The sequence below is a fragment of the Colletotrichum acutatum genome (genome assembly GCF_030867785.1).
Source record: "Colletotrichum acutatum strain CBS 112980 chromosome Unknown BDZ83scaffold_231, whole genome shotgun sequence".
Classification (NCBI taxonomy): Eukaryota; Fungi; Ascomycota; class Sordariomycetes; order Glomerellales; family Glomerellaceae; genus Colletotrichum; species Colletotrichum acutatum.
The window spans coordinates 1-12,233 of record NW_026849225.1 but is presented as its reverse complement, the minus strand read 5'-3'; the positions used below and the strand labels follow the sequence as shown (position 1 = coordinate 12,233).

Here is a 12,233-nt window from a genome sequence, read left to right as displayed (position 1 = left end):
CGAATTGCTGTGCATCTGAGGAGGAATTTTTTGCAGGAGGGGGTTTTGATGCTAGGGCCGATGATGCGTGTGAGGTTACTGGTCCGATGGGATGGGATCTGGTTGAGCCAATGAGGGTTGTTCTGTATAGATTTGAGACTTGTGGTTTAAGTTATCCATCCGTTGTCCTGGAGATGCCGTTGACTGATTCTGGACCGTCCAGCTGCGGTGGAGGAGTAAGCTGTGGCCACTCGCCAGAGGAGCATCGTCGAAGCCGAGATGCTCGATTCACACGCTGGGCAGCTCGGAGGGACGATGACTCGGTGGAATCCAAGTCTGAAGACCATGTGACCTCATCTCGCACTTCTTCATGGTCCCGACGCAATCACGAGAAAGCGCGAGAGCGAGGTGGCCGAGGGCCGCATCATCACCGCGAAGCCACTCACAATCGTAACGTATGTGTAGGTACGCAGTAGACCACAGCCTCGAAATGGCATGTCGTTGAAAGACACGCGCGCGTACGAAATAGGTACACCGGTGCACCGATGGCCAAACTAAGAGACAAAGGTGCAAAACCAAGGCCCCGACGCCACAGCCGGCCGATGTACCTTTACCCCAAGCGTCAGGGATGTGGTGAGGTAAGCGATCCCTGAAGACATGTGGCTTAGCCTCCAGCTTTGTAATCCTTGTCAATGTGGCACAGTTCCTTTCTTTCTCTTGAGTTCCAGGGGTCCAACGGTGGTACTAACCAATGGAAAGCTCGGATGGGATGGGATTTCGAGATTTTTTTTCGCCACTGTCCGATGCCCCCGTCGTCAGGATCTCCCGCGTGCGAGGCGGGTCCCCGGGATTTCGGGTCGCTGTGAAGAGAGAGACACAAGGGGCAAGGGGCAAGGGACGAAAGTCTGTCCGGACTTCAACACCCCCTTTGAGGAGCTGTGACTCTTATTTTCTGTGGTGTTCTATCGAGAATGACAAATGGTGATATCAGGTTCGATACCCAACGGAATGGAGTCTTGGTGGTACTTGCAACGTAATGTATCTTTCGAACGATGTGGGAAAGGACACGCCCCCTCAGAGGGAAGTCACTCAGGTACCTGCTTTTGCTCTCTGTTTACTGGTGAATTTGCTACGGCGTGGGTTATGACGCAGCGTTTGACAGAAGTGCGCTGAGTAGGTGGTGCGTGGTGTGTGTGTGGTGTGTGAGTGAGTGTGCTATGTGTGGCGGACTCGGGCTGCACTGCGAAAAGTTCCAATCAATTTTGGGCAGCAACGTTGAAGGAAATCAATCATGCTGCAAATATGCACAATGAGAGCAGGCCTGCGCCCTGCGCGCTGCACCGTAACCAGGCTGCGTTCTTTTCATAGATGCATGTTGATGCAAGGTAAATCGACAACGCATTTCATAGGAAATTTTTGCCAGGTTTCTTTCTGCCCTCTTCTTTTCCTTCTTCTTCTTCTTCTTTTTCATCTTTCTGGGCCTAAGTGAGTTGAGTCCGAGAGTTTAGGTAAGGTACGTGAGATTTGTCGTTGGGCGGCAGGGGCGGACCAGGGACCTGATGCCCAGGGGGGGGAGGGGGGGCTAGATCGATCCATTTGTGGTATCCATCTGCTGACGAAATGTCGGAAATCTGGTAGATGTTCGATTGCGATTTCGACAATTTGGGCGATGGATGGATGGACAGCTGGCGCGAGGTGAGGTACGATACCATGAGTTGGCTGTGTTCTTTAACGTGCTTTTTGATTCTTTTCCTTTGCGTTGTTCCCTCCTTGGGTGACATCTATGTGGTCTCACTGAAGTGGTGCATCTCATCGCCGAAGCACCGCTGACGCGAGGCGTCTTATCTGCGACTTTCACTCCCTTAAACGCCCCCAATCTCCGAGGCGTGTATGTGTGTGGTTGGTATGATACCGCCGGGTGCACCATTAGGACTATCACACACCCGAAAACTTGGGTGTGTGATTTGCTGGCGCTGAGCGCACACCTTGTGACTCACACCTGGGTTTTTTCCCCCCGAGTCGCCCGGTTCACCACTCTCCCTTGCTCTGTGAACTGTTACTCGCTTTCACTCACGGCGTGTCGGGAGAGGGGAAGGGGCTGTGCAGAGTCCGATGATGAATGGTGTTTGATTGGTTGATGTTGTGCTCCGGGAGGTACGGGTGGCTGGGTGTAAGCATGCTCCTGGGACATATGACAGGATGTTGAAGCCATAGAGGATATCGCCACTCTTCGAGGGATTGGACGCGCTGGTGAAGATGTCGTTTTGGGGGCCAGGCACCGGTCGCGATGACGACTGTGAGTCCGTTACCTTGGGACAGTGGATGGATGGGGAGTTGATGAGAGCGAATCGTTTTGGTGAAGCTTTCTTCTTCAGGGATGAGATTTCGTCTGGGGGTAGGCAGCAGTCGTGAGTCTCTACGAATCGCAATTGGTATTACGATGGCTTGTGCTAGTATGGGTGACCAGAGCCGGGCTAGTTGTCTAGTTCAAGATGTCTAATATCGCCGTGATGCTTTGGTTGCGATACCTTGGGAAATGATTGATACATACCCTCAAAGGGTGACTCGTATGTTCACATGCCACAAATTTGAAGTTTCCAGCGTTCTACAGATGATCGTAACCAATAACATCCCGCCTCAATTTCCATGGCCTACGCCTTGTGAATGAAACTTTGCACATGTTTCACAAGACTTGATAACGAACGTATCTGGCAGCACGTCTAGCAGTCGCGAGAAATGACTACACACCCCTCTACGTCACCAAGGTGTCACATCCGTGGTGTTAACGATCATGGAACTCCTATTGGAGCATGACGACTTCCAGAAATCGAAGGCCGAGGACAGTGTCTAAGCACTGGGCGGCCGTGAATCTGCAAGTCGGGCGTTTGATAGGGTCACTTTACGAGCTAGATATTCCCAGTCTACCAGGTAGCTGGTGAAACGCAACGCGAGTGCCTCGAGGCTCAACAACATGCTGTTGGAGGAGTAGCTGTGATCACGAGCCTGAGGCAGATGACTCCTCGTTTCTCAGTATGTATCCTAAGGGAGGCCTCCGAGGTCCGTAGACGTTGTGAAGAAGTACGTCTAAAGCCTTCAGCTTGTTTCAAAGTGTAAAATGTGATCAAACCTGAATAAGCCCGTAATACTTTATGATGAAGGATGATGTGTTTCGGATTTAGAATCTCGTAGGTTCTGTAAGATGAGTCATAGTGATGCTTGAGTCTTGAAGACTTTGTCACCTTGTCTACCTTGTACAGGTTCTCAGCGTGAACGAGACGGCATTGCCTCAGTATCTAGGACGTTAGTATCTCAACGTCTATCACATGATTTGCGAAATGCCCATATTCCGTTTGCCTGATAGCTAGACTCTTCAACTCGATGCGTTGGCAAGAATTAAGAGTCATATGTCATCACGGCAATTACTCGCATGTGTCAATGAGGACGATACGAGTGCCACTCAAATCGCCACGATACTACGAGCTGTATGATATCTTAGGTCGGTGTTCTTCTGGCTGGCTGGCTGCCCCCCCCCCTCCCCCTGGGTCCATTCTCGTCTCAATTTTGCACACTGATGCCCATCGAGATCTGGTAGGAAGTCTTGCTGACTTACTCAACTCCTTTTCTTCGGAGCAAAAACGGCTCTGCACTTTCTAGCATGCCATATTGACACAAGCAGGCTCGGGACGGGCTACAACTGGCGGGCGACCTGTTAGATACCACGGTAATCCCCCCAAGATATAGCCACTTAGCGGAGAGGAGGAGAGAAGATTTCTGTCTGGCGTCTTTGACTGTGGTTGAGAACCCGGGGTCTAACTTTCACCGGAAACGCTATTCCCAGAGCAAGAAGGACATCATGGGCCTCGATATTTCTTTTCTCCTAGACATCGTCATCCACTTCTAGATGGAAGACTCTGAATTGCAAACTTCTGAAATCCCCGGGGGGGGGGGTGTGGAAACGAAGAGCAACATGCAGAGAGCTTCTCTAGTAGCTTTGCGGTTATGAGAGCTATTATATTTGAGATCTCGGGCAGAGATCACGGTAGTTATGTAGGACCCGAAAAGACGCAAAGTGAGTCAAAATCTTCGAGGGCTCGAAACGCTTGTCAGAACCAGCCGGCGTGGAACAAAGCTCACCTAAGCAACACACGATGTCTCGTAGTTTCCAGAACTCTTACTCATTATTGTGCAGAAGATAAGACCAAAGGCGACACAGCAAGGAGCACAGGAGTGCCTAATCCTCCTCCCTTCCCGTCCCCTGTGTCTTTCAGCCTTAGCAAGCCCACACGAGATTTCTTTTATGCTGCTTGACCCCAGCAACATGCCCGAGAGCCATTACTACCCAGAAATGACAAAATAGAGATTTTAGTCCGAAGGAAATCACTATAACAGCAAAAGATTGCGTCGAGGGGGAATCGAACCCCCGGCTCCCCGACGCTGCTTGATGGCAACGGAGAATTTTACCACTAAACCATCGACGCTGATGAAAGCTGATAAGTTGTGATGTCCTGTATGACGAGAATGTGCATTGAGTTGGGATGTAGTGTGGGTAGGTGGATTGTGGTTAGATTGTGTGAGGGTTTGGGACCCTGATGTGTGTGGAGCATGCGCCGGTGAACAGGGGTTGGGACCGCTCAAGATGCTCCTGCATGTCTCTGTAATTGTCTCTGCAACCTCTGGCCAAATTTCCCAGTGCTGGGATCCCTTGGGCTCTAGCCTGGAGGTCAAATCTGAAAGAACCATATTCATTGCAATGAACTTGTACAAGGTTTTGGACCGTATTTTGCCTCCGCGATCAGAGTTTATTGACCCCACTTTTGCCGCGTCTTTCGGCCCCAGTTCCGTGCCTTCGCCGTAACTTGGGAAACACCGCTTCAACGGCAGGACGAAGTGATTGGTACTGGAGGGGCAGATAAAAAAGTTTAGATTGAGGTTTTCCATGAATCTGGGTGTAAACTGCTCGCCATGTTATGGAGTATTGATGGCGCAATTCACAATGTTGCTCTTGCAAGTTGTAGCCACCCGTTGCTCCGATAAAGGGAGGGGAGGTTGAGTTCCTCCCATGGTGTCGCGTCTATCTGCTTCCTTGAGGGCGCTGAAGACTGCGCTCAAGTCTACGGCATCTAAGCTTGGCTTCATGTGGTCTTCGCATGTCCATCTGTGACTCCCTCTTGTCTCCCACATAGTTGACAAAACTGGGTTGCCAGTCAACACAGAACTGACACCCTTTCTAATCATCATATATGGCCATTTGAAATATTATATCCAGAGAATACTCTCAAACAAATATGACTTAGAAGAGACGCAGAAATGACAGTGGTACTGTGAAAATGGTACAGGGGGAACGGATCGAGTGATCTGTGACCATGCTAAGTCTGGGTCGTCGTCACCAAACGAGAGGAAATTGCCGCTACAACGTCGCTTCTTACTAACACCAACTCAGATATGTGTAATGCTTCATATTTACGCCCACAATCGTACTTCGTGCCTGCTGATGGGCGTTAGTAGTCATGATTTAGCCCCTAAGATCCACGTTGCAGATAAACTTTCGAGCCTTCCATTTTTAGAGGTGATGTCCGGAGTCTTTTGCACCTGGTTTTCATACCTCAAACACCGAAGAGTCTCCAGATTCTATGTACTTAAAGCAGAGACTTTAGGCTAGCTTCTGTTGTAGGACATTTCTGCTTTCTAGGGGGTCGCAAAGATACACGTAAGGTTCTGTCAAAAGCGACAGTTATGTAATTTTTCACAGACTAGACCGTTTTAAAAATCAATGGCACTAGAGCCTCCGTTGACTGCAACGATATGAAACAAAGAGAAGCTATCGAACAAGTCAATGTGTTCCTTGGTGAGAGAAAACGAGGATTGCGTTGTATGTTGTTGCTTATCTGTAACATTGCAAATCGTCTTCTCGGATTCTATTTTGCCGAAACACCAACATGAGATGAACTTATGACTGCCGGTGATGAGTGACTGCTGGTAATGGGGCCTCACGAGCCACCAGCCCCATCTTCAACGATATGACCTTGTAGTTCAATAGAGGCGGCTAGTCACTACCTAGCCGAACCATGCCATTGCATATTTTAAGTACTTTGATCATTTTATCGGTAGCAGGCCGTACAAGCGACGTAATAGTTTGAACATGTGTAATGAGATATTCCAGATTCATCGGCAGATGATTGGCCCCCTGTTCCAGGACATGCAAGGAGCCATTATGTACTACGTTCCCTCATCGAAGCCATGCCACACTGAACGAAGCCGGCTCTGCATGAGGCGCCTCATCATTCGGTCTCTGTGTTTCACCAGACCCAACGGAACGATTGGTTGTGTAATTCTGAGAATCAAATTTGTACTGACCTGTGTCTCAGATGCCTGACATAAGGCATGTGTTACGTGGCTCGCCGCTTGGCGTGCGTAGAAAAAGGCTCAATGGCAGCGCCCCCTTTGTGAGAGACTCATTATGTATGTGAATTTTAGAGTACGTAGATCCTTACTCGCTTTTAAATCAGTAGCAAGTCTCTCGCTCCAGAGCTCCGTTCATAGGGAGAACTTAAGAAACAGCAAACTTTCCGATAATTGCTCGCCTGATCGCCTTCAGCGCACAACCAAAGTCGCCAGCTATGTCGACTTATGCATACAAAACACTCCCGTATCCGAGAACGTACATGAGACTGCTGAAGATTCTTCCAGCCTCTGACACTGAACCAGACAACCTTCGCGCAGAGGTGATTCTCTGCTTGCGCAAAGAAGCACCGCCATACAAACCTTTGTCCTACACCTGGGGCCAGCAAGACGCGTCATGTTCAATCTGGCTGAGAGATACTGAAGATTCTGTCTGGAAGCCATTCTCGATCAGACCGAACCTCGAGTCGTGCCTCAAGCAGCTTCGGGAAGAAGTTCAGGAAGCGCAGGTCTTGTGGGTCGATGCAACATGCATCAATCAATTGAACAATGTTGAAAAGGGTCATCAGGTCGGAACAATAGATTTGGTGTACAGGTCGCAAAGACTCATTATATGGCTAGGGGACTCATCGGATAACAGCGATCTCGCCATCGACCTTGTTCATTCGTTTCGAGACTTTCTGCACGCAAACAAGCACGAAGGGTCCCCTTATGTTGTCCATGCAAAACGGACAAGGAATTGTGGCCCGGTTTCTGGAAAATCAAACAGATGAAACATGGGCGGCATTGATTGACCTGATCAAACGGCCTTGGTTCACGCGGCGCTGGGTCGTTCAAGAGGTTGTCTTGTCTACCCACAAACACGCTTACTTAGGTAGTCGAAACTTTTGTTTCAACTATCTCGCTTTATTCTGTGAGATACTTCAGAATCAGCCCTACCATCTTCGTCAAGGATTGCCCGTGGATGATAGGTGCCAGATAGCTGTTGTTGATGGCTACGGCACGCGTGTCCACCCGGCACCGACGGTGAATCCCCTTGATGCTGTTTTACGACTTTGGGACACGTATCTGGTGGTCGATGGAGGTAGAAAGTCCCCCCTAACATTGAGAAAACTCTTAGACAACTTTTCAGCATTCATTTCCTTCGATGCCCGGGATGGCATTTATGCTTTCGTATCAATGGCAAGCGACGTCGATACGGAGGAATGGATGCTAGATTATTCAGACCAAGCTACGACTACTGAAATCTACGCAAAGGCTACGCTACATGTCGTGCGCAATGCTTTCAACTTAGATATCCTTTGCAGACGCATACACGACAGGCCATTCTCCCTCTCCGTTCACCATCCTTCTTCCTGGATTCCATGGTATGGTCTACAAAACATCAAATTTGAACCCGGCCATGTGCACCAGTTTCATGGTTACAATACAAGATCGTTGACGACATTCGGACAGCCTTTACCCACACTGAGGAGTGGACCGGATGGTTCCGACCTAAAGCCCTGTGTACATTGCAAAAGAGGTGGATCATGTAGACAGCGAGCTTGTAACGGATGTGACAGGAGGATACCGGGCACAGGTTACAGATGTATCAATTGCGAAGGCTTTGATCTCTGTTCCGAATGTATTGACATGGCGGCGACTGACCACAATCCGACTCATCAATTCAAGATACAAAACAATGCGGTTTACTTCGCCTCTAGCCCCCTCATCTCGGTCGCTCCCGAGTATTCTCCTATTCGATGCGGTTGCTCAAACTCCTCTCATCTTCTGCCGCTCCCGGTCAACGCCTTTTTTGTGGACACAATTAAGAGCGTTGGTATGGGAGGCACCGTCCGGCATTATTTTGAAACACTTGGGGTCCAATTGCCGTTGGAAGATTGAAAGGGACTAGAAGGAATGAGCGAAATTGGTCTGGACAGTGAAGGCAACGTAAATGCCGTTTTTCTCAAGGCCTTAGTAGGTGACCGGCTGTTATCGAGAAAAGGGGTCACCCACTTACCCAACGAGTATTTGGAGATCATGCACAGACTGTTTAGTCATAATGCAGGTCAATCGCCCCCTGACGTTGAGCACGAAGCTGAGCACCAACAACGCCAAGAACTCGTGTCTTCAATGGAGGTGATGCTATCTAATGATCGGAGACTGGCAACTTTAATAAAGTCTTTGGGATTCGTTCCATTTGAAACGAAAGTAAGAGATCAGATTGCTGTCCTGGTTGGGTGTTCGGTGCCAGTTGTCTTGAGGCATGCGGAACATGGACTAGAAAACATGTGGATGCTGGTTGGAGAGTGCTATATTGACGGGATTATGGAAGGGGAATTTGAACAAACTGCAGAGAAGGGCGAAATAGACCCAGAGATAATCATTCTCATGTAGGAGGGGGGCTAGACTAAGTTTGAGCTTTGAGGGTTGCTACAAGGGGCATGATGGGCCTCAGAGGTTGAGGCAGAATATTTGAAAGAAAACCAGTCACTAATGCGGTGACGGGAGAATACTTCAACCGATATCCTCCCCAGCTAGCGTAAGATTATCAAATTTTCTCAAGTCAGCGAATACTGTAGTCATGTTTATGGCACGGCAAGTTGTATCTAAAGATTTCGGGGGGAACCTTGGACGCTCCGAGGTTCAGATTCAGAACAAGGTCCCTCTGGTTGAGCTTGGCGGAAGTTCCCCATTGACGACGGGAACCTGGGAAGCCTGATATCCTGGATCTTGACGGAAAGCTCGTGCTTCAAAAGCTTCCACAACGCGTCCGTGATGCAGCTCGACTAAGGAAAGTGTCACGTAACAAGGATAGGGACCGCAATCCACAAAGTACCTATCACGTGCTATATTACGTATATCTCATTTATATCCTATATATAGACCTTTCTCTTTTATCTATTTCTACTTTAATAAATTAGGCTACTTTATTATACTCTATATACCTATTACTATATACTATAACTTATAATAATTAATTATAAGCCTAGCTCTTAGTTAAGACCCTAAAATACGATAACGTATTTATTAATATAATTTTTACTATCTTTTTAAAATAATAGATATTTTTACGTTAACCTTTAGTTAAGCTAAGTTAACTAGCTATAATAATTAAATTAAATAGTTTTAAGCTTTTTACTTTATAAACGAGGGCCTCGAAGTTTAGAAATACGTCAATTTAAACGCTTTAAACTCCAATATACTCCTCGCTCCCTTTATAATATTCTCTTTACTATTAAACTTTAAACTATTATTTTTAATTTATAATAAAAAAGAGCGACGAGCTTACGAAATTCGCTATAAAGCGTTTAAAAACGATTAACGAAAATAAAAAATCCTTTATTAATAACTTTTAGCTTTAATTCTTAGTACGACCCTTTTAATATCTTTAAATACAAGCAATTTATAAAATCTAACTAGAGTTCTTTTTATAAAACTAGCTATATTATTAACTTTATATAACTAAATATATCCCTATACCGTACCCGTAAAGAAGATCTATACGCTTAAGAATATTTAAAAAGAATAGGAGCTCTCTACTAAATATTATTAAATTATAGTTCTTAAACATAATAATATTAATATATATATTAAACTCTTTATTTAGTAATTAAAAAAGTCTATTATTATTACTTTTTATAAATACGTATTTTAAAAAGTAACCTAGGAAGGCGTTAAGTTTAGTATTTAATAGATCGTTTAGTAATTAAAATAGGATTTAGCGCCCTCCGAGGCTATAGTTAAGAGTGCGGTTCGGTAAAAATATAGATAAGTCTTTAATAAAGTAAAGAACGGAGTTAATACTTAATATTAATACAAGGAATAGTAGTCTACTTACCTCTAAATAAAGACATATAATATCCTAGAAATTTAAAAAAAGATTATTATAATTAACTTTTTAAAAGCGGTTAAATCTAGGCTTAACTTTATATAAAGCTAACGAATTTATAATACTTTTTATAAATTAATCGTTTTTAGGACGTATATTAGAACCCTCGGGGAGATTACGTATACGTTTAGCTTAGTAACTTAAAAGGTATATACAAAACGGCCTTTAGGCCAAGGAAGGGCTTATTTTACTTTTTTAGGGCGTTTTAACTTATATAAAAACGTAAATAATAAGGGGGACGTTATATATTTATATAATTACGTATACCGCTAGCGGCCTTTAATATACTAAAAACTAGAGTAAGTACTTATAAATCGTAATATTAATAGGTCCCTAATATAAATATTTAATAGTTATATAGAAGAGGTCTTTACCGCGATTAAATTAAATAAATAGAAATTATTTTATAGTAAGCTTAAGAAAGTTAGTTAGCTAAAGGATAATAGAACCTTTAAAAAGCCTCGGCTTTTAAAAGGATCCTTTAACTAGTTTATAACGAGCTTATTAATAAATTAGGACGAGGGCTACGTAGTTACTATATTTATTAAGGGTTAAAAAATAGAATTAAACGTAATCTTTAATACCCCTATAAATAGTACTTATCTTTTATCCCGGAGCACGGTAATAAATAGCTACGGGGTAATATACCTAGTTAATAATAAGAGCTTATTAAAACCTAAAAGCTATATACTATTAAGTAACGATAACTACGTTAAATTAAAAACTATTATATTACCCATTACTATACGTAGGACTTAGATTATAAAGGGCGTTTTAAATAGACCTAAAGGGAGGGAATATATAATTTAAGGTTTTAGAACGTCGCTTATATCGAGGGCTTCTATATAAATATAGTCTTAAAAACTCTTTTAAATAGAAGCGTACTTTAGTACTATAGTCTAGATTATACTTTATAATAAGGAACGCTTTATAAGAACACCGTTAAAAAGTAATTAATTTAAAAAAATAACCTAGTCTTCTTTAAATATAAGCTCTTTTAATTCTACTTTTTACTATAGCCCTTAATTATATCTTTAAAAGCCTAGCTAGTATTATATTATTAGTTAGCTATAAAAAGTTCCGCCGCTCGTATTAACGTATTTATAAAAGATTTAATAGTACGCTTCTATAGTACTTTAGAACCGGTTATCTAGACCTAATACCTTCGTTAACTTCTATATAAAACTTATAAAGTAGTATTAAGCTTTTAATATAAGTTAAATACAAAGTTTATATAATATTTAAAGCTAAATTAGTAATTTTAAAAGACCGCTTTTAAAACGCGCTTTACGGCTATAATACTAAGTATATTAAGATCTTTTTTATTTTAACCTTTTTAAATAAACGATAATATATATTTATAGCTTTAATAAATATAATAAATAGCTTAGGGGTTCTTTTTAAAAAATAAAACCGAGGAAAAAGTACTTTACGTACTCTAGAACTTCGAAATAGTAATCCGTTATTAAAAAAGAACTTTAATCTATTTTTTTTAAAATAATAACGAAACCGCGGTCCTTATAATAAACGTTAAACGCACTTACGAAACGTAATATAATAAACTAAGAATTAAAATAGAACTTTTACCTCTATATATAAAAGAACCCGTAGTAATATAAAGAGAGTAGGTTAACTTATAATTACTAAAGTTTATAAAATATACCTTTTTACGAACCTCTTTAAAAAGCTCTAAGACGAAGCAGTATTAATAGCAATATTTATTTATAATATTACTTTATAAAAGGCTAACGATAGAGACTTATTTATTATAATAAAAATTAATTAATAAAAACGATATTAGCGTTAGTAATAGACGGGTTACTAAATACGGGATTCTAAATTAATAACTTTATATTTTAATAATCTATACGTATATAGCTACTAAGTATATCCTTTTTATAAAGATATAAAAGGGGTATATAACGAAAGGAGTATAAAGTACTTCCCCGCGGGTATATTAAATACTTAGTTATATATATTA

General features: G+C 43.2%; 2 protein-coding genes and 1 non-coding gene across 3 annotated transcripts; 2 read left to right on the top strand and 1 right to left on the bottom strand.

The window, feature by feature from the left end:
* Positions 1-524: 524 nt before the first annotated feature.
* On the top strand, positions 525-4,287 carry BDZ83DRAFT_657973 (uncharacterized protein; the record flags this gene model as incomplete). The annotated part of the gene is made up of 8 exons (XM_060510998.1): positions 525-617; positions 971-1,072; positions 1,618-1,679; positions 2,196-2,275; positions 2,900-3,057; positions 3,237-3,279; positions 3,953-4,048; positions 4,139-4,287. 8 exons carry the CDS (start codon positions 525-527, stop codon positions 4,285-4,287), a joined length of 783 nt encoding a protein of 260 aa, XP_060357758.1.
* An 89-nt stretch (positions 4,288-4,376) lies between these two features.
* BDZ83DRAFT_t321 lies at positions 4,377-4,457 on the bottom strand. The gene has a single exon. It is a non-coding gene; the product is annotated as a tRNA-Gly (tRNA).
* Positions 4,458-6,641: 2,184 nt separating this feature from the next.
* BDZ83DRAFT_593943 (heterokaryon incompatibility) lies at positions 6,642-7,209 on the top strand (the record flags this gene model as incomplete). Its single annotated transcript, XM_060506676.1, has 2 exons — positions 6,642-7,037; positions 7,081-7,209. Coding segments are annotated over 2 exons (525 nt in total), but the record flags the coding sequence as incomplete, so codon positions are not given.
* Positions 7,210-12,233: the final 5,024 nt, after the last annotated feature.